This window comes from Phlebotomus papatasi, chromosome 2 (assembly GCF_024763615.1).
Source record: "Phlebotomus papatasi isolate M1 chromosome 2, Ppap_2.1, whole genome shotgun sequence".
Lineage (NCBI taxonomy): Eukaryota > Metazoa > Arthropoda > Insecta > Diptera > Psychodidae > Phlebotomus > Phlebotomus papatasi.
The window spans coordinates 67,393,050-67,419,719 of NC_077223.1; the positions used below are offsets into that span (position 1 = coordinate 67,393,050).

Here is a 26,670-nt window from a genome sequence, read left to right on the forward strand (position 1 = left end):
GGTTATACAAAATAGATATTTCATTTTAAAATCAGACAATGAATATAACATAAACCTATTGAATATATCGCACTTTCGCGATATGAGTTGCATTTTGAGAATTTTTCGATTATTACAGAATTAGATAGGGAATATTGTGTACTTTCAGTATTTGCTTTTATTTCAGAAACTTTGCACCGAGCATTTTCTATAATGTGAGATCTAAATAACTGAGGACTTGGAAAACAAGGTTCAAGAGGAGCCTAATGGTCGTGGCATTCCAACGAGATTGTTGTTTTTAAGAGGATTAAGAGTCTATTAACGTGTTCGTAGCTCAAACTCAATCGGACCTCTCTGATCGCTTTTTGCTTTAAAAATGCACACTGTACGCAGACCTTTCACGCCCCAGCTAGACGCAACCCATGGACGACAAGGCATTTTATGTATCCAATTATAGACTCTTGGAATTCGTAATAACGGAAGAACTTCTTTCTTTAGCTGAAAGACCGAATTTGAGATTTTCAAAAACCGGTGTTTGCTGTATAATGACATTCCCATCTAACACAGAGTAAGGGGGACCCAGCAATGAACCATTAATTAACACCCAGCTTTAGGCACTATTTTAGCCCTCATCGGCAAGATCCGAATGGTAGGCCCGAATTAAAGACTGAATTTTGCTACACATCAATGACGGTCGAATTAAACTGTCAGATGCACCTCCTGATTTCACTTTCGAATATTACACAAACGGTAGAAGTTACAAAGTAGTGACATGATTTATTTAACCAGTACATATGAACGATTTAAAGGCATCTACATTATTACTTTTTTAAAGAAACACGTTAAAAAGTCAAAAACCATAGTGTAAAAAAATTGTCTCTTAAAAAATACTCCCAAAAAGAAATAAATTTACGTAGGGTAAATTAAGCTAATTAAAAACCTGCTCATGGAAATTTTTCTCTATTGCAAATGGAAACGTCATTGTTTTCATGATAAATACAGGTACTAAATTATTATATTTATATATTTTCTATACCACAGTTCCATTATTTAGTTAATTTTTCTCCAAATAAGGCGAAAATGCATTTATATTCACAAATTTTAATTTGTTAATTTCTCAGAAAAATTAAAAGTGTACCTATTCACCATTGAATTTTTCATCGATCTACCATGTTTTCCAATTAAAAAACACAATTAGGTGAATGTTGTATATTCGTTTTGTTTAACATTTATGTCATATTTCTGTCTATTTTTAGTAAAATTAAGTGCTAATCTTTATTGTTAACGGTACGTGAAGTTTCCAAATGAAATAATTACCTATTTAGTGAACAAAAAGGGTTTTTCTGAAGTGTCTACAAATGCTTCAATTGGAAACCCAGGAAATATGATTTCTTTGGAGAGATTTTCTTATTGTTTTAGATGGGAAAGGAGAAAAGACAAGGAATAAGAACAAATCCTACACTCAAGAGCAACTCAATAAGGTTTTGGAAGCCTTTCGTCGCGGTTTCACTTACACTGTTTGTCTCCAATTAGAAAATTTCCCTTGTCTCCATTTGGATTCATTTGTTTCCAATAGAAGCATTTTTCACTTGTGTATTCTTCTTATATTTAAGAAGTTTTCAAATTATATCTAAAGAATTTTCACTAAACAGTAACATTCTAGAAGAGCCAAGGAGCAAATTTATATAATTCTCTTCAGAAAAAAATTGAATTTAATGTGTTGAAGAATCTTCTGTCAAAGTTAAAGCGTCTGGAAATGGTTTTGAATTAGGACATTTACCCTAATTCAATGTTTAAAATTTGTTTAGTAGTTATCTCTACACCTTTCTCTATACGAAACGCATCCACGTATATTTTTTATTACTAAAAAAAAAACACTAAAATCACTGAGAATCTTTGTGTATATTTTAAAAACAAATAAAATCTTTTGGAAAGTACTCCATCTTGTCAGTGACAGCTGAGCAATACAGCCGGCAACATAGTTTTCGTAGTTCCAATGCTCACCTCTAGGAGCGCAAAACAGTGTTCTTCACGTATATTTTCGAAGGGGTATTTTTTTGAGAGATTCTTAAAAGTAATGTATGGAAGATAGAGGTTAATTCAGGCTTTCATTGACGCTTGTCAAGCGGGTTTTCAAGATCTTTTTAAAAGAATTTAGTAAAAGAGTGGCATTTCTGCATAGTATACGCTGCACACAATTCACATAACGATAAAATAAGATGATAACTAAGTAATAGAAAAGTGTTTTTTAAATAATAATTTATTAAAGAATGATTTTGAATTTATCTAGGCAGTATGTCGCATTTCTGAAAAATCTGAGTCAATTCTCCAGAAGCTTTAAGTTAACACTTACGAAATATAAATAGAAAAATAAATATTTTAAAAGCGAAAATTGTGTTAAATGTAAGTATTTCGAGCTTACTCCAACATCATGCATCACTGTGAAAACTTTCACCTGAAATATTAATTATTTGTTAATTTACAAGAAAAACTATAATTTAATATTTGAGGGTTTCTAGCTCAAAACACTCAGATGCTAAACTTGCCACTCAAATTGCGGAAGTGCGATATTTAAACGTACCGTCGTTGCGGGTGACTTTGCACTCGGGGGGTGACTTTGCACTCTGCTGTTTGTGAGACTTTGAACAATTCTAGCACTTATTGATAGTCTTCGCCGATCCGGTCTACCATGTCAAAGTATATATGGATATGTTAAGTACCAAGTAAGGTACAATGATCCTCAAAAGGATTCTTGTAGTTTCAGTAATAGTCAATGAAATCCTAGTATAGGTATTTTGTCAAAAAACGACTCCGCGAAAAAGTTATCTGAAGATGCAATTCCAAAATCGATTTCAGAGAAGTAAATTGCCCAAATCTATTCTAAATTTATCTGGCTAGAATAATTCACTTCGATTTTGTTGATTATTTTTAGTAAATTCCTTTTTTTCACTATAGTCTTCCTAAGAACGCATGATTTATATTAAAAAATTGCATATAATGGACATTCTTAAGCTTTATTATAGAAGTATTTGGCCAAAAATTATCAAATTATTTTATAACTTAAGATAAAATGACAGAGATCTACAAGATGGTGTGGTCGCCATCTTGATTTGACGATTCTGTCCGCCATTTTGAATAACTGTCAAAACAAAAATCTCATCCGATTGAGCTGAAATTTTAGTATGTTCTGGCTGATGTCAAGACCTTTTCAGAACATATTTAAAATCCGACCTAGGTCAAGCGATTGTCTGGATACTGGGGCTCCAAGTTCAAAATTTTGACATTTTCATTAATACAGAACTACGGAGAGCTTCTTTTATCGAAAACAACACAAAAAAGGCAGTATTATCGTTAGGTGATGAGATCTAAATAACAAACAAAAAGAAAAGTAATGTTTTTCTTTATAACAGCATATTATTTGAAGATCTGAAAAACTTTTGCAAATATGAAAAAATAAAAAAATAAATAAATGCACTTTTCATTTTTTTTAATTATGTAAGAGTAAATAAATATATAAAATAAAAGCCTCAACCATTTCTAATGGTTACAGAGGCATTTCGTTTATGTTTTAAAATTCAGGATTAGAAAATAAAGATCGCCAAAATATGAATATTTCAAATTTTTAAATGAGCCTCTGTATCAAGGTAAATACTTGACGTAGACCGGAACATAGATACGTTCTGAAAAGGTCTTGATATCAGCTACAACATACTAAAATTTCAACCCAATCGAACCTGTTTTAGATTTTGACAGTTATTCAAAATGGCGGACAGAAACGTCAAATCAAGATGGCGATCATGTCATCTTGTAGATCTCGTGCATCTTACCCTTAGATGTGAAGATCTTCATCGTCGTTTATTATCAGAAATTGTTAATTTTTTAGTATTTATTAAAAAGTGCAAAGTCACCCGCACCTTATCCCCAGTGCAAGCCTTTTTTCTTGATTTTTTTAAACATAGTAAAATTTTATAAAATTAATGCTATTGGCACAAAATCCATTCATTAACAACTGAATACAAATAATTTTACTCAAAAACCCCCCTCCCTTCACTTTAACTATCCTCTTTTAGAGGGCAAAGTTGAAAAACAGCGAAAAAACGTGCAAAGTCACCCGCAACGACGGTAAGTACAGAATATTGTATATTTTTCTTAAAATACCTATTAGTTATTGGGCTCGTTGTCTATTTAAAAATAATTTTAGGCCACGCCCTTTCAATAATTTTGACCAACTGTAGTTGTACTACTTATGGGTTTATTACGATTTTTTTAAACACTGTAAAACCAGATTACACTCACCATATTATTAGGTGAGATTCTTAACAATCTCACCTACTATAATCCTAACAAAATTTCATGTCGTCCGATCGACCTCAAACTTGGCCAAAATGTGTTTCAGCACTTCCTGATCACGAATATATATGTGGCTATTTTACGTTCCCGGCCGGCCGGCTGGCCGGCCGGCCGGCCGGCCGGCCGGCCGCTCTTTGGAGCTTAATAGCTCCTAAACTAAAAAAGATATCGACTTACGGTTTTCGGCAAAGGTTATATATCGGGTGAAAATTGCAACTTGGTGCATAGAGCCCCCACCCCCCACCCCTCCTTCCGCCATTTTGAAGACCCCCCTTTTTTGCTTTCTCAATAGCTCCGCCCCTATGGCATTCAGCGAACTCAAATTTTAGTATGTTATAGCTGGGCCTTAGAGCTTTCCATCAATACCAAACTTAAGGTCCCCCGACCCCCCTGACCCGAGCTATAAGGGTCCAAAAAAATTTTCTTAAAATGGCCATAACTCCGGTTCTAATTGTCAGAATTTAAAAAGTGAGGGCTTTTTGGAAAGCTCTCGTGAAATGCCACTTCCCCTTCTAACATCGCAAGTCCATAAAACCACCGCTAGGGGCGCTTTTTTTAAAAAGAAAATTTTTAAATCTTAAAAGTTAAATAACTCAAAAATTCCATTGTGCATCGGGCTGAAAATTTAGTATGTTGTAGCCGTTGATTATACCTATCAAACAAAAAAAACCTTAAGTCGATCTAAAACCCCTGACCCGAGCTATAAGGGGTCAAAGTTCGAACATTGACCGGCCTCTATCTCCGGTTCGAACTAACATAGCGACCTAAATTTTACCTTTTTGGTTTCGTCTCGATGAGCACTTTCAGATGGAAGTTCAAAAATTCACCACAGGTGGCGCTGTGATAGCGTCAAAATTCATCGAAATTCAAAGTCACTTTTCTCAAAAACGGCATTGTGCAAGTTAATGAAATTTTAGTATGTTGTAGTCCAGTCTAGGACGTTTCCAAAATGGTGCGTATGCGCACTGTGGTTAAAACAGAACCGGAGATATGAGGGGTCAAAGTTCACAAAATTCAAAAAATCATATCTCCGGTTCTATGTGACCGATTTTGATGAATGAGGGCTTAAACGAAAGATCTCACCAAATGCTACAACTTTCTAGAACATTTGAACTTCGTGGGACCAACACCAGGGGCGCCACAGTCGAAAAACCAATTTCAATATCACATAACCTCAATTATCTCGACTGTCGCTGAACCGATTTTGATGATTACTGCAACATAATTGTAGAGCACATTTGTCTCTACATTTCGTCCATACATCATTTTTCACTCAGACTACGCTATCACTCCGATTTTGCCGTTTAAGTGTGAAAAAATTGATTTTTCCAATAATAACGCTTTGAAATCACTCAGATGCCAATTTGACTGCCTCTACTCCACCAAGACACTTAAAATAGGGGTTTAAATGGAAAGTCCCGCAAAATACAACAATTCTTTGATATAGTTGAAGTTCAACAAATGACTACTTGGGGCACTCTGATGGATGAAAAAACGAGTTAAGAAACAAGAAGCCTCGATTATCTTGGCTTCTGAGTAATCGATGAGATCATGTTCTATGGGAAAATTATAGAAAACATTCTGGTCTACATTTCATCCATATATCACTTTTCTGTCAGTTCATCCAAATCCTTGATATTTTGGTTTAAATACAAAATTTGTATAATTTCACGAATTTGATTCAAGATAACTGAATGGCGTCTCCCAACTTCAGCTCCAAATCGAATTTGCATGCACTCCGAGTTAGCTCACGTTAAGAATCTCACCTACATAAGCCGGTTAGGATTATCTGTCCTTTTTTACGATTTATCCGACTGAAAAATAGGCCGAAAAATATTTCCGAACATTCCCTATCCTTTAAGAGCGATAGGGTTATAAATTTGGGGGTCAGAAAAAAATTATTTTTTCTTACTTCTTAAGCAAATTCTTATACAGCCGTAGGAGAAATTTCATTTCTGAGTCGCCGGTATCTCAATCGTTCTTAATGGGTTAAAAGGGTTAAAAGCAATTTATTATCATATTTTGATTTTTTTATATTTATATTTAGCTAAATTTAATAAGCAAATAAATTTTATTTTTATTTATTTGTTTACTTAAAATCAAATAGCAATCAAGTAATACTTTTGCAGTACATTTAAAGTATTTTTACCATTTCTACCTTTAAGGATTTAAATTCAGGTTACAACGGAGATCAAGAATTTTATTAAAAAAATGTACAAGAGATTTTTCTAAGATTTTTTTCTCAAGTTTCTCTTCTCGTTACACAAATTAATTCACTGTTTACATGACTTTTCGTTTTGCTCTAATTTCTGTATGTCTCTTGATGGTATCAAATGAGCTGCCCAAAAAAAAAGACCTTGTTGGAGTGGATTGAACCTCGAGGCGCAACATGTTCATCATTGTGACATGGTGGAGGAAAAATTGAGTTTTTCCGAAAGGGGAAGTTGTTGGGGAAATTGTGGCGCAGCAAATGATCCGGAAGATGTGGGGAAGTGATTGATGGCGAAAAAGAGAAAAACATGCTTTTTGTGGGATTCACGATGGGCGGTTTATGCTGGAGTCATCACATGAGATATGCAATTTAAAGTACAGATTTCGTACGATTATGTCTTCATTCTGTATCACAAATTCAATGGTTCTTTAAGAAAAAGAAAGATCGATGAAGAATAACCTAAGACTGAGATTTTTGAGATATTTTAAAGAGTTATTGATTTATGGGTTTTAAAGAGGAAATGCTATTTCTTTTAAATAAATTACTTATATATTTTTAGGACAATGTGTGTTATCTTGCAAAAATGTATTTATTAAATCAGTTGAATTCTTTTTGGAGAAAATGATTATAAAGAAAGTCTAACAGAAAGGTCAATGCAGAGTCGCAATATTTCGTCACTTTCTCTAAAACCAATCGATATGGGATTGAATTTCATGGAAAAAAACCCTGCTCAAGACTGCTATAGAATTCCATTAAATCACATCGATACAGATCTTAAGTATCTTTAATGAATCGGACGAAATAAAAATTAATGGAAACAACTTTTTATAGCGACGGTAAAAGCTGATGATGAGGTGAGGATATTATTTCGGGATGAGGAATTTCAGATTGATGGATTTTCTATTTGATATCTTTGCCCATTTCGGATACCTTTATAGCTTCTTTCCCTGCCCAAGTAATTTTTCCGGTAATTTGCCAAGATTTTGGTGAAATGAGATCAAGGTAGGGGAGATTTCTCCGTATGCCACATAAATTTAATGGACCGAGTGAAAAAAAAGCTTAGAAAATATTCCCCAATGCTCCTAATTACTTTGCATTGCAAATGTGCTACAATATCCACCAGAGACCACAGAAGCACCCTCCTTTATCTTCAGGGAAAATGAACTTTTTCTCACCTTCACATGACAATGATGCATTCTGAGGTTCGTTCAGGTGAAAAGGCAACGTTCCCACATTGCATTTTTTATGTTTGATTGCTAGCAGAATTTCTACAGCAAAATACCATCAACCATCAACCCCTATATACCCTATATATGAATTTTTTGTTCATGAAATTGACATGGGGGTGAAAGTAAGTGGCAAAAAGCTTCTTCTCCATTTCACTCAAACCCCGCCCAACATCGCGTGCAGAGATCAGAAAAAGTTGATAGTGTTTTGATGCTTTGTTTACAATTTCAAATGATGTGAAATGAGGAAAGTCAAAGGAAGAGGGCAAAGTGAGTATAAGAGTGGAAAATGCAAAATATCTAATATACAGAAATCCACGGATAAAATTATATTCCATCTCTCACCCGTACCCAAGCCTGTACCTTCGGAGAAAAATGTGAAAGTTCCCTTAGCTGGGAGTTGAAAGGTCGTCGGATGACTTGGTGCAAGGACGCAGCTAAAGCTCTCACCACGTGAGTCCATAGCCCGTGTTCAATTGAATATTGCACTATAGAATCAATTTAACCGACAAATTCGAAACAATCGAATGAGAAATATTGCGATTCACAGATTCACTAGGATTTGCTAACGATAAAAAGTCTCCCAATTGTGAGACGCTTTAGAAAGGGTTCCAAATGCAATTGCTGCCAAAGCCAGATATTGCAAAATAAATGCTAAGCTAGAAAGAAAGGGTGATAAAGTATCCCTTGCATACCTAAATGCTCGAATTTGTGACTTAGAAGATAAAGGAGAGGATGGCGCTACTTAAAATTCATTTGTGTCAAACGCTTAATGTATTTAAAAAGATAACTTAATAAATTTTATGATAAATCTGTGTTCAAGTAAACTTAGGGTAACTGAACCAAATTCCGGCCAGCTTGCAATTTCGGCCATTTCTTTTGACCCTCGAATTCCCATGACTTTTTAATCTTGCATACTCTAGAAGAGATTATACAATTCAAGAAAATGTCGCTTCGATGATAGAGATGATATAAAAAGATAAGAAACTATTATAATGTCAAGGTGGCCGAAATAATACCCAAAGCTATGTCTATATTTTTATTAATTTTAAAATGTATTAAGAATGATTTTAGAGAAAAAATAGATGATAAACTATCTACAAGGTTCCAAGCAATATTACTTAAAAAGAAGTAATAGAAAAATCAATTTGTTTTAAAAATAATACATTTCAAACTTAAGATTTTGGCGCTTGCATGCAATGCTGAAATTTGATATTGATATGACTGTTTGGTGGATTCAGAATACGACGAAGACAGCAAAAAACAGTTGGGACAGGAACCAACGCAAAGAAAATTCCATAATGCAGAAGCACTTGAGAAGTGTAAAGTTCTAAAAATGTTTTTTTTTACATTGGAAGCATCATTCTTCGAGGCCCGGTCAAAAGTCCGAAAACCAAAATTAGTAAAAGTGTAGTACCTACTCCCGTGATTGTACCCGTGTTTGCTAAAGGTGAAGTGAAATTTTCAGTGTTTTGGAAAATTTTTCCACACATCCTCTGTGTGTTTTCGACCCTTTCAGAATTTTAAAAATCCGGGATTTTGGTTATCACTCATCAGTATTTTGGCTTTCAAGATTTTGGCTATCACCGGTATTATTCTGACTTTTTTCAGAAAAATCGTATTAACTGACGATAGAACTGTGACCATTTCTGGGGGAAGTGGGGCACCTTAAAAATAGGGGTTTAAAATAGAGGTGATATAATGTAGCTCCACAAACCAAATGTGAAGCTAAAGATTATGATGAAACTCAATTCTATTAAAAAAAAATGAGAGAAAAGAACATATTGGCTCCGTTCACTAATAACCTTTCGAAGAGACAAAGCCACTCCAAAGCCAAACCAAACCTATTCGAAAATCTACCGGAAGCCTAAAGTGCAAGTTCATATACCCGCCTTTAGCGCTGATTGTTCTGCTAATTCGAATTTCGATATTCTTGACACTTCAATCGTCAAGAATGTCGGCAACAGTGTGCAAACGTTTGCTGCAAAAAGTGAATTTTTGGATAGTTTTGTGGAATTTTAGGATGGCAGAACATTTTAATTGCAATTTCATTCAATGAAATGTCCTTTTGATGAACTTTCTCACTTTTGTATAACTCCTCGGTTTAAACGTTCGAACTTACAACGGGTTTTTAGGTAAGTTCTCTCTGATATACCTTCGAATCGGTAAAGGAAAAACCTCAACCGGAGAGAGCTCTCAAATCGGGAAGGTTATTACTGAACGAGAGGATTGTAGCGCTACAATTCAAAAAAAAAACTCTCCATAATTTTCTTATCCCATTTGGGAATAGATAAAGATCATATATCTTCCTTTCCTTCTCTATCCTTTCTGTATCGAGTGGCCTGGCCGTGCTACTGTGGGAACTGGTTCTTATAGGTGAGTTGCCTCTATGAGACCGGTCAGCGTGGCACCGATCGTTGCGGAGATTGGTGGTATTCCACAGAAGTTCCGGTCCTTACCAAAATACTCTTCCGCTTCCGCAACAATATTTCAAAGGTGCCCCAATTCAATTTGTTTATTTTTTGCATTCTAAAAAATTCTTGGTACCACGAAAAGACCTTATCAATTTTATTTTAAAGCTCGAAGCCCACAGAGAGGAAAGAGCAGTATATATCATCTTTCGATTTAAGGGACCATATTTTGGTATAATTTTGGAAATCTGAGGTTTTGAGTTTTTTTACGTCAAGTTTTATGTCCGTCCGTCCGGCTATCATCAGACCTAGAGACAAAACGGTTAGAAATAGAAACTTTGTACCTTCGGGACACCCCAAGAATCGACTCAAGGACCGTTAACATGTCCCTTGTGTTTGCTGCATTCCTCCCTTTTCCTTCCAAAACCATTTTTTTGGATTGCTCGAAAACGTGTTGTTTCTGTTTTCAGTTCGTTTGTTTTTGAGTATTTTTTAGAAGTTACTTAAGTGCACATTTCGTCCATATACAAAAATATTGTTGAATCATTTCTAATAACGGCCTTTCAGGGTCAAAATAGCTCTAGAAAGCGAATTTCTCAACAAAACTGGATCGGATCTAATCGGTTATGAACCGGTAATAAATCGGTTAAGCGATAAGTAATGTGTGTCTGAAAATTAATTTTATTGCTTCTAAAGCCATTTTGCGCGATGTTTTGAGTTACTTAAAAATCGCTTCAAATCGGTAAATGGTAAATAAAATGAAAATCAGGTAAAGTGCCTTCATCCGACCGGTTCCTCGACTCGATCGGTAGGTCAATTTTTGAATGTTTGATGGTCAATTTCTCAGAAATTCTACTGATTTGTGTTATTTATGGAATAATTGACCTATTAATGTTAGGTCATACGATAAAATTTATTTTTAAAATTACTTTATAGAAAAATAAATAAATTGAATAAATAATAACTCTACCGGTCGAGTTGAAGAACCGGTTGACTGAGGGCACTCTATCTTTTTTTTTAATGTCGTAGATTAGGGTGACTTTGTTCCCTGATACTTGCCATCCCTTTTTTCAAATTAACTGAATTTAAATAGATGTTAACCATTTGGGCACTGTCCCATTATCATTAATTTAAAATAATATAAAATGCACCGTAATTTAATCGTAATTTATTAGAGCTTTATACAAATTATGTTGTATACATTATTATTATTATTATTATTATTATAAGCTTCCTAACTATTGGACAGTCGAATAAAAAAATATTTTAAACAAACTTTTATTATTTTAATTTTGTCAGTGTCAGATCAAATAAAATAAAAATATTTTTTTCTAATTTTTCTCTAATAAAAAATTGAATATTTATTCTGTAATTGTATTTTCGTTACTAAATATTGTAATTGTTAATAAGAAATTTAAAAATATAAATTAACATTCTACAAATAATGTTACGATTTTGGTATTTTAAGACCACAATAAGTTAAGCCTAAAGAATCTAACTCTAACAAAGCCATATACATGTCGATATAAGAAAACTGTATAATACGAAAAGCGTTTTTGAAGAGTTACGCTTATCGACATTTGATAAAATATTTCATATTGCATTTTCTGATAATTTTGATGTTTTCAGTTTTCAAGCTTCTAAGGGCCTTGACAGACATGGGGATTAGTCGAGAGACGACTTAGCGTAATTATATTAGAAATAATGGTTAAAGTGGATTTCCATCATTTTCCACTAAGTCACCTCTCGGCTTAAGTCGTAAGTGTGTTTAGGGCATAACAATCAGAGAACGCAAATTTAGATTTCCCACATAAACTCAAAGCTTATAAACCATTAAACTGCGACAGGATCAAAATATTTAATGGCATTAAGTGTTCAATTACAAGAGGGAAATTCTTGTATGCTCACATTTAGCGCGATGAGATATGTTAATTGTTTGTTGTGAAAATTCAAGAATTTTTTTTTACAATATTTAACGTAGAGCTTTTTAGAATTTCCTTATAGTAATTTGAAGCTTGTTGACACATGATTTAGCGTCTTTTTTTTCTTCACATTGTCGCATAGATAGTTCAACATTTTCCACAACTGAAACGTTTTTATGTCTCAACTATTTATAAACTTGAGAAGTTGCTATGTGTTTCATTCAATTTCGCACAGTCATCCCTCTATTGATTGGGATTTGCTACGTGTCCGATAAAAACGACATTGCATTTGTGCTTCACGAAGAACAGAAAGGGATGGTCAGCTGTAAATTCCTGAGGAGCACTGGTAGGATTTCCAGGATGATCTCCATCATCACCGTCTTCCCCAACAGCGATACTGGCCCGATGAATGATCTCGGAGACGCAAAATGATTCATCATTCACAATGCCCGAGAGATCAGCTGTTTGTGCCGAGAATAGGTCACGAACACCCATCTGCTCAAGAGCCACGCGCATCCGCGATCCGTGATCTATTTTGAAGCGTGGCATCCGCACTGTCACATCCTGACGACGTAGCTGAGCCACGGCGTACATAAGATTTATGCTGGGCAGTTGTTCAATCAGGCGTCCCAGTCCACATCTCTGCTCCGGAAGCAGTAAAACCATCGCAAAATCATCCTCTGCAAAATCCAGTTCTAAGATCCGGGCAGAAATATCGGAGCAGAAAGAGTATCGCAATTTGGCACGGAGATTCATGAAATCTGTTGGCTGGTATTGAGTTTCATTGATCCAGAAGTTGGATTTGCGTTCCTGCCTGATGAATTTGTGTTCCCATAGTGCCCCAAAGTGAACGGCATTTATCAGGACAACACTATCCTTAGTGGCATCGAAGTCTTCACCACGTTTTACGCACTCTCGCACATTTTGGCGCGTCTTTTCTGCTACCCACTTATTCACCGAATCGGCTGTGGCGAAATTTTTCTCGCGGCTGTTGAAACTCTGGATGCTGACATCAAAATCCCGGCGAGCATCACTGGGAAACTGTTCATCTAACTGTGCTGGTTCCCTGACTAGCATCTTGCTAGCCACTGATATTGATTCTGTGTCGCGGTAATTTGAATTGAGTTCACGAAAATTGGCCAGGATTGTGGAGATTCCCTGGCCACTGTACATCAGAGTTTGAGAAAGCTGTTCAGCAGTTTTTCCCCGAACACCCACAAGAGTTGCTGTAAGGAGATTCTGCAGGAAGAACGGAGCAACAGCGAGATTCTCATTGGTTTTTTCAGTAGCACAATTCTGAAAAAAAAATGGACAGATAAATCTCTATAATAGTGTAGAGAAAATCCTCTATCAACGAAACAAAGATCATTGAACGGATTTCATGAGCACAAAGAATGGTACAAAGAACACTCACCCTGTACAATTGCGTGGCGAATTCATTGAGTTTCATCAAAAATTGCAATTTTTCCGTCATTTTCACCAATTTGACTTCAATTTGTATTGAAAAAAACTAATTCTTTAAAATAAAATCGTATTTAGCGTAAAAAAATAAATCCTGAGTTTATTCACAGAATTCAATGAGGACTTATCAACTCCTCCACTGAGACTGATGGAGCAACGATTGAGAGAAAATTTCCACGGTGGAGACACAGAAAATTTATTTATAATTCCAACTCAGTGGCTCTTTCTTCGCCAATTAATAACGACAAGTGGATGACGTATTTCTCGGACAACGCCAGGAACACCATGAGACGCAGTGCATGAGGAGATTTACAAGTTAGTCTCTTTATTGTGCGTCTCTCTCCAAAAGACGAAAATATCATTCAAATGCTATAATTAATAAGTCATTGCAGAAATCCATTTGAATCACTGCGGAAAAGCTCTGGTTGATTTCACAAAGTACTTTGTGGTTTTGGGTTTGATGATTGCCTCTTCAGAAGATTGCAGTAAATTTCTTTTCAGGGAATCATTAAAAAAAAAATAAAGTTATTTTTGTATATTGAGAGAAATTTACCTTATTTTAATTGTCAATATAATAGGTATACATAATATCATATTGTTGCGTATTACTCAAAGTATATTCTACCATAGAAAAGCCAGTGATAAGCCTATATCAGTTTACAAAGAATCTTACATTGCAAATTCGGTTAAGATGTGTAAAATTTCACTTGAAAATAAGGAAAATTGGAAGGGAAATGCATAAGTGTCTGAAAAACTTTAAAGTCAATTTTCTCGGAAACTGCTATGAAAAATATAGGGGAAACTGGGGCACCACCAAACACGGAGTAGCACCAAACACTGCGATTTTTTAATCAGATATTCGACTTCTAAGGACAAGACCTATAGCAATTTATAGGCACTATAGGGGTGCTTGTCTACTGAAGAAATGTTTGAGATAGTCCAAGTAGTTAGGAAATAAAAATTAGTGTTTGGTGCTACCCCGTGTTTGGTGGTGCCCCAGTTTCCCCTAGACGCCGCAAAATTTATAAACTTTTAGAGCCCCTTATGTGCTCTAGTGTTCTACACAGTAAAAAAGAGATGAAATTGGCTAGTTGAATTCTATTAGTTGAATTGAACTGGTTGAAATTTCGAATAACAACCACTGAAAAAATCAACTTTCTTTTGAAAAGGAATCAATTAAATTGCAGAATTGGTAAAATTCAACCCTTAGTAATGGCCCAAGTGGAATTAATAATGGTAATAATTATTATAATAGTACTAAAATGATGCAACAAAATGGCATAAACTTCATTCAACGACTGATTGAAAATTGCCACGATTATCGCGTGTAATAGAATCAATTCGATTTTCGTAGTGATTTTTCAATCGATTATCGCAGCAAAAAGTTCAACTTTCAACTAATTTCGTTTGAACTCATTCTTCTTCTTTTTATATTTTGTGTAATTTCAGTACAATTGTTGAAGGAAAATTCAACTTAGTTTGCTTTTCAACTACGAAAATTCAACTTGTTTGCTTTTCAACTTTGCTTGCTACGATAATCGTTGCAAATTTACTACAATTATCGATGCTCTCCCATTACACGCGATAATCGTAGTAATTATTTTTTACTGTGTAGGAGATAAGCGAGAAATTTCAATAGAGAATGGAGAGGATGGTATTGGTTTCAACGTAGTTATATTATGGTCTTAATGTGGTCATAAATACAATGTAGACATATAATGTAGTTACATAATGTAGTAATATTGTGGTCATAATATTGTCGTAATGTGTCGTAATGTCATAATATTGTGTCCCGTGAAAATCCAGCTTGAATCCCGTGAATTGCAGCTGCCTAAAATCCGCAAAAAATTTCGCGACCCGTGAAAATTCGCAAAAAATATCCCAACACGCGAAAATCCTCAATAAATTTCGAGTTCGATAAAATCCGCAAAAGAAATCACGACGCTCGAAATCTTTAAACTAATTGAAATTATTAAATTGAAATATCTCGAGAACTAGTCGACCGATGTCGCATTTTCATTTTAAATTGATCAACTACAAAACGTAATTTTTATCCGGTTTAGAACCGGTTTTCCCATAAACTTATGACGCAGAAAGCATCGTACGCAAATATAGTTTAAAAAAAAGTATAAAGATATCTCTTTCCAAACCAGAGAAATTGCGTACTGCGGACGGTCGGCCGCACCCTAAAATGGCGACATATCATTTTCGGCATCAGGGATGTTTAAAACCTTTAAAACATGTACCTTGTTAAGAACAGATCGATCTGAGCACTTTGAGAAAATCGGAGTATCACAATAGGTATGATTATGAATGAATCACACTTAAGAGATGTCAAAGCGTTCCAGTTTTGCGAAATACTCGAACTCATAAGATAGAGCTCGCCGTGAATCATCTAGGGTAAGTTGCATAAATTGGAACAATTTCCAGAGGCTCGAACTTTGATACAAGATTAAAGACATTATAAATACATTTTTCCCTGATGACATACATAAATTTGCTCCTTGATTCTTCTAGAATATTACCGTTTCATGGAAATTCTTGAAAAACAGTTTGAAAAGTTCTTAAATACAAGAAAAATACGTGAGTGCAAAACAATATAATTTGGACAGGGTGGGACAAGTTGGACGTGGGAATTTGGACAATGCGTAGGGGAAGGTTGTGCAAGTTTCAAGATTTTTTACTGAATGCCATACACACTGAATCAATTTTACCACTAGGGTAAAGTGTATAATTAAAAAGTACTCCCTCCGTTCCGAAATAAGTCGTACGTTTGGCGAAAAATTAGGGATTAAGGAATGGTTTCAGAGAATGTTTTTGTTATTTATAAATATCTTATGTATGAACTATCCTCCATGTTCAGGGATAATATGGGGATCCTATCACGATGGTAAGTTGAGGAATCGATATGTTGAAGTTGTCCATTTATCGCGCTTTTTCCAAAGAGCTCCGATAGATAGTTAATTACTAAAAAATGGACTGTGATTAACATTACAGGTTAGAATTTGTTCTTAATTTTTAGTATGCACAAGTAGAACTCAACAGTTATTACCGATATGACATTTTTTATATCTCAAATTTTGCAGAATGAGCAACAAAAAGAACATCCTTTTTTTTATGTGTTCGAATATCTGGATGCAAAATGGTGAGAGATAAGGACTTGGGACCTTCAGCGGACCCCCCATAAGTTGACCCTGGGACCATTTATATGTTTCTCTAAAACATATCCAGAATTGAAGAATAAAATCGCACGACGTGTTTTCGAGCAATCCCAAAAAAACATGATTTTGGAGGGGAAGGGGAGGGATGGGGGCAAAATAAAGGACATATTAATGGTCCCAGGATCAACTTATGGGGGGGTCCCCCGAAGGTCCCAAGTCTGTATCTCTCACCATTCTGCACCTATTTTAGATTGAAAATAAAACACAAAAATAAGACATTTTTAAGACATTCGTTCCTCAACTTACCATGAAGATTGGACCCCAATTTTAGTTCTGAACATTTACAATAGTTCTTTACAAGAGATAAATGTTGATACACAAAACATTTACTAACAAACTTTCTCTTAATCCCATTTTTTCCCAAACGTATGACTTATTTCGGAACAAGAATTTTTCCCAAACGTACGACTTATTTCGGAACGGAGGGAGTAAAAAACATTAAGGCTTAGATATATATTATTTATTAAATCTTTTTCTTGGATATTTTAATTTTCTTGCTTTGCTCCTTTTCTTCTTTTATTTTGAACCTTTCTTCCTGTTTCTGAAGTCTAATTCTTTTTTTTTCTTGCATAGCCTCTTCTTTTAGTTTTCTTTAATCATACGAATTGTCACAAAGAACTTCAAACATGAATTTAAAAACTCCATAGAATAATAATAGATACCTGTCCACCTTTGGGCGAAAGCATTACACCCGTTTCGTCAAGATTAAAGACGCGATCAGGAGGAAGTTCCAGAAGATCTTTGGATTTTAAATATTCATGAGTTTTCTCAAACCATTCAGTGGTAATACCAGCTCTTTGGGTTGTGTATGCTTCTGGTGTACGAAGTCTCAATTCTGGGTATCTGTTCAAAAAGCTCTTGAACCAAGAGTATCCTGGCCTTCCATCGGTGAACTCGTTGACAATCTTGAACTTCTTACAAATAATTTGCACAGTGTTGAGGACTTGATCTTTTGTTATAGGATGCCACTTGTCACTGCATCCTAAAATCCATTCAACGAGCTCATCTTCTATATCTTTTGGCAGCGTAGGAGGCCTTCCCCCAGAGCATTCTTCCGGACATTTCCCGGTCAGCTTATTAAAAAGTGTTGTTCTTGGCACCCCAAATAATACTGACACCTGACTTAGTGACTTTCCTTGACGAAAAGCTTCCAGTGCTTTGTTCACTTGGTCTTGAGTATAGGATTTGTACTTTTTCAATTTATTTGCCTTTTTACCCATCTGAAATAAAAAGAAAACCCCTGCAATACAATCGTATCTCCGGATGTCCAACTTGTCACTTTTGCTCACGCTTCAAATAAGCACTTTTTCTTCATACAGTTAGTAATTATATCAAATAAAACCATTACGTACCGTTAACTATCGAGATTAAACACTTTATTCCACTAAAATTTGCCAGAAATATTGAGAAATGTCAACAGAACCGAAAAACCAAAGTCACTCTTCTTGTGTTTTTATTAGGAAAAAATGGCCGATCGATGTATTTTTTCGACGGTGAAAAGTTACACTGTCAATTGAGGTGAGAATTTTATACGTTAAATCTTATTCATATGAATGGATTTTCACTTTATTTGCAGCACAAGGAACCAAATAATTAAACTATAACATAGAAAAATATACTAATTAAAATTTAGTACTGTATTTATCAAGAAAAAATTGCCTGTCCAACTTGCCCCAGCGAAATTTTCCAACTTTTGCCATTGTCCAACTTGTACCAATTTACCCTATTTACATGTTTTTGGGCGCATCGGTTTATTACCGATTAAATTTACTCGCAAATCGGAAAACAATTTTGAACTAGAAAATTAGCTAAGAAAAGTGTACATTTTAAATTTTAAAACGTTATTGTCATGCTTACGCGCAAATAAAAAGGAGTGTTCGAGAAAAATAATTCAATTACGATTACTTGACCAATTCGTTACCGATTGAGACTGATAGAACCGGATAAGAAATATCAAAAAAATCAAATTTAACCAAATCGGTTAAAAATGAGCACTTCAAAGTGACTGGCCTTTGACTTTCAATAATTAAAAATAACGATTATTCAGTTCATAGGTATGTTTGGACAAAATGTTCGTCTAAGCTACCTCGAAAACATATCCGAAAATGAAAGAGATCTGTGCCGTAAAATCCAATTTCGGATATATTTTAAATGTAAAATAGGACTCAAATTTTCATTATTTTTATTTTACATAATCCTTCCTTGAATTTCGTGAAACTTTGTAAGTTTAAGAAGATTCATGAAAGCTATCTGTAATTAAAATTTCAAGCCTTAGTCTCTTTTATTTTAGAAAATAGGGAAAATAGTGAATATTGAAATTTTCGTTTTGACAAATTTTGCCGCAGTCTCCCCTACTTATCAAGTCTTGAATTAATATTTTCATTTGTTTTTGAAACAATTTAAAAATAAATGTGCTACATGTGCTAAATGTTGCCATTTTCTTGTAGACAAATTTTTACAGAAGACTCTCTCTCAATCGGGAATATGGGGCAAAATGTCATCCGGTTTAGGGATAGAGTTCAGCGTCAAAGCCTTTGTAAATTCCACAAAAAGCGCTCAATTATAAAGAATCACGATAAAATAGGAAGAACTGCAGCGAATTTGATTCAATTAGCTTCATAATTAAACGTGAAAATTGTCAACAAAATTTGTCGCCCGATTGAGAAAGAGCCGATTGAGTGAGAGTCTACTGTACTCGCGAGTTTTTCTTCAGTGTAATAGCCGTATTGGAAAAGTCAATTGACAAGATTTTTCCTAGGAGAATAAACTTTATGGGAGAGAACTTCCCTCAATCTAAAACTTCCAAATCCCTTTTGGTCGAATCTCTCTCCCAGCTATTTGATTTGAGTGCTGAGAATGGCATATTTTGAAGGAAAAGTATGATGTTTGATAGTCTTGGGTGGGCGGATGCGTTCTGGGCGTTCAGGAGTCAATATCCTTATGGTTTTTCCTGCCGGCACAAAAATGACGAGGAAATTATTCAAATGGCAAGTCATTCGGTATTCATGATGCATAAATCATACATGAAATGATAGCTTGAAATTGAGAGGGATCCGGTGAGTCTCGTGGTTGATGCCCACCAGAAGATACCCCAAGAGGATGAGGAATTTATGAGTTTCGTCATTTATTAGTTATTGTTTTGAAGCACATACCCAATGTGGCGTTAAGTGGAGAGGAGTCAGTGGCACCGTTTACGATCATTTCAATCTAAGAAATTTATCTCAGTCGTAAAGATTCTCATAATCTCCGTGCACTCGAATTTTATTTTCCACACCAATGTAACGGCGGTGATAAAACCAATTTTATCCGTGTCATCCTCCAGGAGAGGACATCATAACATCCCCCATCTCACAAATTAACCACCGTAAAAATGCACTTTTACCAAAATACGAAGTATTAAACAATACACAAAGCTTGGGAAAATATTCATTGTTGTCTATTAAATATTATTGGGTGTATTTATTTTATTTCATCGTAAGTTGAAACAGCAAATTGTAAATCTTTTTTTTTTTAATTCTACAATTGTATATAAAAAATTTAATGTCCATATTACATTCTTACTTAATTTTACTTACCGTACTAATATTAATTGTTATTTAATAAGAATTAACAAATTAGACTTATTTCTTATTGGAAGAAAACATGGTTCAATTACACTCAAATGTTAAACAGAAATTACAGATAACGCCGCGGTGGAATTTGTTTTGTTGAAAATCATCTAACGTAAAGTTTTTTGCGAAAGGTAGCTCATGAACAAGATCAAGAGCCTCATTGAGAATCAAATTCCTGTTGTACAGCACATAAGTCATATTCTTTAAGAATTCTCTATAATATCCCACCAGAATACCAAGATCGTATAACTGATCCGTAATTTGTTCACAATCCCAGAAAATATAGTTGCAAATTCAGCCTTTTCTTCAAGTTTTTGAAAAATAAAGACTGATGAACAGGAGCTTTCCAATTGAGTTTTAGTGTGCAAACTATGGGCAAGTACTTTCCGTAGATCTTAGGTCGTATTACTGAAAAATCGTAGTATGATCGTCCGAAATCTACTTGAATAGCATAATATATGGTGCTGAAGTTAGCGCAAGAACTCTCTTCCCATTTAAAATATTTCTCTTCCGTTCTCGAGATGGTGATAATTCCGTTTGAAGAGTCTTGGGTGATGGACAAGTAATTGTACTTCCAGCAATCAGGTTTATCGCCAAAGAAATTGCGATAGATGTGATTCCTTGTTGGAAGACCTTCCATTAGCAGCACAGGATAATAGTTCCTTACCATTTGGCACTGTTTCAACATTCCAGTTTGGACAATTTCCATGAAACAATTTTCCATTTGAACCAATAACCATTATTAGAAGAATAATTTGCACTGGAATACTATCAGAGAACATTATCGAACCAGCTTCACGTACTGAAGAACACTTACTGAATTTTGTGAATTGACAAAGGTAAATCAATGAGAAAACGAGGGACATATTAGGTGAGATTCTTAACAATCTCACCTACTATAATCCTAACAAAATTTCATGTCCTCCGATCGCGCTCAAACTTGGCCAAAATGTGTTTCGCCACTTCCTGATCACGAATATATGGGGGGCTAAGTTACGTTCCCGGCCGGCCGGCCGGCCGTCCGGCCGTCCGGCCGCTCTTTGGAGCGTAATAGCTCCTAAACTAAAAAAGATATCGACTTGCGGTTTTCGGCAAAGGTTAAATATCATATGAAAATTGCAACATGGTGCATTGACCCCCCACCCCCCACCCCTCCTTCCGCCATTTTGAAGACCCCCCTTTTTTTGTTTTCTCAATAGCTCCGCCCCTATGGCATCGAGCGGGCTCAAATTTTAGTATGTTATAGCTGGGCCTTAGAGCTTTCCATCAATACCAAACTTAAGGTCCCCCGACCCCCCTGACCCGAGCTATAAGGGTCCAAAAAAATTTTCTTAAAATGGCCATAACTCCGGTTCTAATTGTCAGAATTTAAAAAATGAGGGCTTTTTGGAAAGCTCTCGTGAAATTCCACTTCTCCTTCTAACATCGCAAGTTCATAAAATCACCGCTAGGGGCGCTATTATTAAAAAGAAAATTTTTAAATCTTAAAAGTTAAATAACTCAAAAATTCCTTATGCAATCTGGCTGAAATTTTAGTATGTTGTAGCCGTTGATTATACCTATCAAACAAAAAAAACCTTAAGTCGATCCATAACCCCTGACCCGAGCTATAAGGGGTCAAAGTTCGAACATTGACCGGCCTCTATCTCCGGTTCTAATTAACATATCGACATAAATTTTACCTTTTTGGTTTCGTCTCGATGAGCACTTTCAGATGGAAGTTCAAAAAGTCACCACAGGTGGCGCTGTGATAGCGTCAAAATTCATCGAAATTCAAAGTCACTTTTCTCAAAAACGGCATTGTGCAAGTTAATGAAATTTTAGTATGTTGTAGTCCAGTCTAGGACGTTTCCAAAATGGTGCGTATGTGCGCTGTGGTTTCAATAGAACCGGAGATATGAGGGGTCAAAGTTCACAAAATTTAAAAAATCATATCTCCGGTTCTATGTGACCGATTTTGATGAATGAGGGCTTAAACGAAAGATCTCACCAAATACTACAACTTTCTAGAACATTTGAACTTCGTGGGACCAACACCAGGGGCGCCACAGTCAAAAAACCAATTTCAATATCACATAACCTCAATTATCTCGACTGTCGCTTAACCGATTTTGATGATTACTTCGACATAATTGTAGAGGACATTTGTCTCTACATTTCGTCCATACATCATTTTCCGGTCAGACTACGCTATCACTCCGATTTTGCCGTTTAAGTGTGAAAAAATTGATTTTTCCCATAATAACGCTTTGAAATCACTCAGATGCCAATTTGACTGCCTCTACTCCACCAAGACACTTAAAATAGGGTTTTAAATGGAAAGTCCCACAGAATACAACAATTCTTTGATATAGTTGAAGTTCAACAAATGAACACTTGGGGCACTCTGATGGATGAAAAAACGAGTTAAGAAACAAAAAACCTCGCTTATCTTGGCTTCTGAGTAATCGATGAGATCATGTTCTATGGGAAAATTATAGAGAACATTCTGGTCTACATTTCATCCATATATCACTTTTCTATCAGTTCATCCAAATCCTTGATATTTTGGTTTAAATACAAAATTTGTATAATTTCACGAATTTGATTCAAGATAACTGAATGGCGTCTCCCAACTTCAGCTCTAAATCGAATTTGCATGCAATCCGAGTTAGCTCACGTTAAGAATCTCACCTACATAAGCCGGTTAGGATTATCTGTCCCTTTAAAAATCAATTAGTTGTTACTACTGTTTTTGTATTGTCACTATTTTTTTGTTTATTTTTCATGTGTTCACTTATGCCCAGCGCACAATAACTTTTGTTTTGTAAAAATGTTTTTGACATTTCAATGAGAGTGAGTGAGATAGAGATCTAGTTATCTCGCTTACTCTCATAGGAAATTTTGAAAACATTTGAAGCAATTTGAAAAATAATAAAAAATATTTGAAAAAGTAGAATTTGGGCTGGAAATTTTAATATTCAAAGAAGAAACCCCTTTCAGAACACATCACACCGGAAACCGACCACAATCCCTACCAAAAATATTCCCTCGGCATTATTTTCAGTTTTTCTGAATATATTGTAATAATATTTACTAATAGTATTTAGCTTATATTAAATGATTATTAAAAGAATTAGATCAGTTTTAGAATGTGGGGCTACTTTTGGATTTTTGTCCAGAAAGCTAATTTTTTAATAAACATCAAATTATAAATTTTTTAGCCCATGTATTTCCTCATATTTTGTTTAAAACTGTTCTTAGGCTTATAACATGAAGCTATTTCGGTCTATAGAACTGGATATTCAGCGTTTTCCCGGTCCAAACCAGTGATGCAATTCTGACGCCGTCACATTGCTATCCCGCCAAAATTTTCCCGATTTTGCGAAATAGAAATATACATCATACACAGAGTCTTCACTCTGTATGAGTGGACACGGATAAAGAGTGTGGCGCTTTCAGAGGGATGGCATGTGTACGTGTAGTAGTGCACAAAAAGCGGAATAATTGCTGTTATTTTGAATATCCCGCGAATTTTATCTCGCGAGCTCCTGGAGGTCGTGAGATGGCAAAATAGATGCATTTTAAGTGAAAATTTCACGATTTAGTGCTCAAAAATTTTTGTTAAAATTGTTTCTAATAATTTTATGTAATATATAATTACATAAATTTAATGTCCATGAGGAAAAATTGAAATAATTTTCGATGAATACTATGGGGTTTCTTGGTGTCTCCAGAACATATCCCACAATGATACTTATGGTCCATCACTTCAACATTCTGAAATATCTTAATGCGAAAATTCTCGAGAAATGGGTGAATGTATTTGATTAAATGCATGGTATTTCAATAACGAGTAAGATGGTGTTGTCCTGAAACGATTTGTGAAAAAAAATTCAAAGAAGATTTTCCTAGAACTACAATCTTTACCTAGAACCTAGAACTACTTGTCTTTTTCATGAAAATATTCTCGAAAAAAGAGCTAAGTTCTCTGAAGATCATAAACATGGCGAACGTAAGGGTAAGGGACCGGTGTAACAATTTATTAACAACAATAATCTGATGGTCGTTGAATGGAACATTTCAGCCCAGAATAAAAAAAAAAACATTTCTTCTCAGAGCTTTTTCAGTTCCCTGCGAACCTTCTTCACGGATCAAAAATGTCACGTTTTTGGGATTTCGTCTTTCTTGGGTACATGTCTTCATTGGGTACATGGGTTCTGAGTCACACACTTCACGAATAATTTTACAGCGATATTTTACTTTTTACAAATAAGGTTACTAGTTACTACACAAGTTAAACAAAATAAAATAAAAATCTTTCTTGGCTACTAACTAAGTTTTGCTTTTAACTCATTTAGTAACTTATTTGTAAAAAGTAAAATATCGCTGTAAAATTGTTCGTGGAGTGTGTGATGCAGGACCCATGTACCGCATGTACCCAATGAAGACATCCCTTTGGCCCCAAGAAAAACAAAGCCCCAGAAACCTGACATTTTCGACCAATGAAGAAGGTGCGCTGCGCAAGGCACCGAAATCTCTAGGAAGAAAAGTTTTATATGTAGTCCAAGAACAAATATTCATATTTTAATAAATTATTTTTTTCATGTTTTACGATGATGTTAACATTACCTCTTCTTTCCCATCCTATGATATTCAGTGGCCCCAGGTCTTTCTTCAAGGAAATATTTTCGCGAAGGACACAAGTTGTCCTATACAGCCTTATTTATGAGTTTGAAGAATATTCAAGGATTTATGAGAAAAATCGAGAAAATTATAGGAAAAATTAAATTATAGGAAATTAGTTTGTTCTAGGGAATTTTTCCTTGAATTCTCCTGCAAAAATCATTTCTGGATTTCTGATATTCCTCCATAAATGTCTTGGGAGAACATGTTCATGAAACACCAAAAGGAAAACAAAAGTACTCATCCACTTGCATCCCCCACAAGAAAGGATTTCATTTTATTGCACTGTGTTTTAGAAAAAAAAACTTAAGGTATTATAGTTCATAACTAAATTGTTTATTAAATACCCAAGGCATTAATAAATTCATATGGAAAAATCATTTAAAAAAAAATTATTTTGTTGCCTTGGACCACACTTGTAACAAAGAAATTAAAATTTCAGTGATTTGATGAAGCCGGCTATGTAACGGAAATGATTTTGAAAATATCCCGCAATTAAAGAGTGAACGAGAGAGTGCGAGCGAGAGTAATGGCATGATTGAGAAATGACAGCCTCATTGAGCAAAGCATTGAATTTCACGGATTTTTCTCTAGTTTTTCGCGAATTTAATGTTTTAGTAAATCAAATCACAATCATTTTCATCTCATAAAGGGTGTTTCTGTATTTAAATGTGAATAATTTGCTCAAAAGTGCACAAAATATGAGCTGAAGCGGCTTCATCACACAACCACCATCCCGAAAAATCTGGATAAATTTCGTGACGGACATCAGAATTGGGGGTCAGATGTATTGAAACTTACGAAGGGTGTATTTAATGTTTAGAACGTTAGTGTATATGTAGAGCAATAAATTTCCCATGAAAATATGTAATAAAGGTTTTTTTTTTAAATTCACGGGAGCCCGTAATAAAGAGAAACAAAATGTGATAGTTTTACCCCATGCCTGATACTATTTGCCCCAGAATTTTTGAGAATGGTCACAAAATTACCTTTTAGAAAACGGCTCGGTACATGTATTTCTTTACAAAATAGAGAAAAATTACATTCACAAAGTTGTAGAGCAATAAATTTCCTATAAAACTGCGCTAATCAGAAATTTCTATGGATGATAAGTAGCTCGTAAAGAAATAAAATATCCGTTTTGTTACTTTTTGCCCCAGTCTCCCCTATCTTCCAAAATTGTAGTAAGATGGTCCATAGGTAAGGTGAATATAATCAAATATGGTATGGAAGTCAGCACAAGAGCTCTGTTCCCATTTGAAGTATCTTTCTTCCATTCTCGTGAAGATAATTTGTTTTTCCACTGGGTCTGGATGCCACATGTAGTAATAATAATCCCAAAAATCAATTTTATCATCAAAGGAATCGCGATAGATATGATTCCTTGTTGGAAAGCCTTTCATTAGTAATACAGGCGAATAAATTATACCATTTGGTTTCGTTTCAATATTCCAATCTGGACATGATCAGTGAAATAATTTTCCATTTGAACCTACAATTATTACCAGGGTAATTTGATATACTACAAGAGATCATAGTAGAACCAGGTTTGCGTTTAGATGAATATTTACTGATTTGTTTCAAATTTCCAAATAGTTGATGACAAAAACAG

General features: G+C 34.9%; 1 protein-coding gene across 1 annotated transcript; it reads right to left on the reverse strand.

The window, feature by feature from the left end:
* Positions 1-11,324: 11,324 nt before the first annotated feature.
* LOC129803956 (leukocyte elastase inhibitor A-like) lies at positions 11,325-13,753 on the reverse strand. Its single transcript, XM_055850852.1, has 2 exons — positions 13,515-13,753; positions 11,325-13,396 (listed from the first exon to the last, which is right to left on the reverse strand). The coding sequence occupies exons 1-2, from the start codon at positions 13,572-13,574 to the stop codon at positions 12,344-12,346; spliced, it is 1,113 nt and encodes a 370-aa protein (XP_055706827.1). The 5' UTR covers positions 13,575-13,753; the 3' UTR covers positions 11,325-12,343.
* Positions 13,754-26,670: the final 12,917 nt, after the last annotated feature.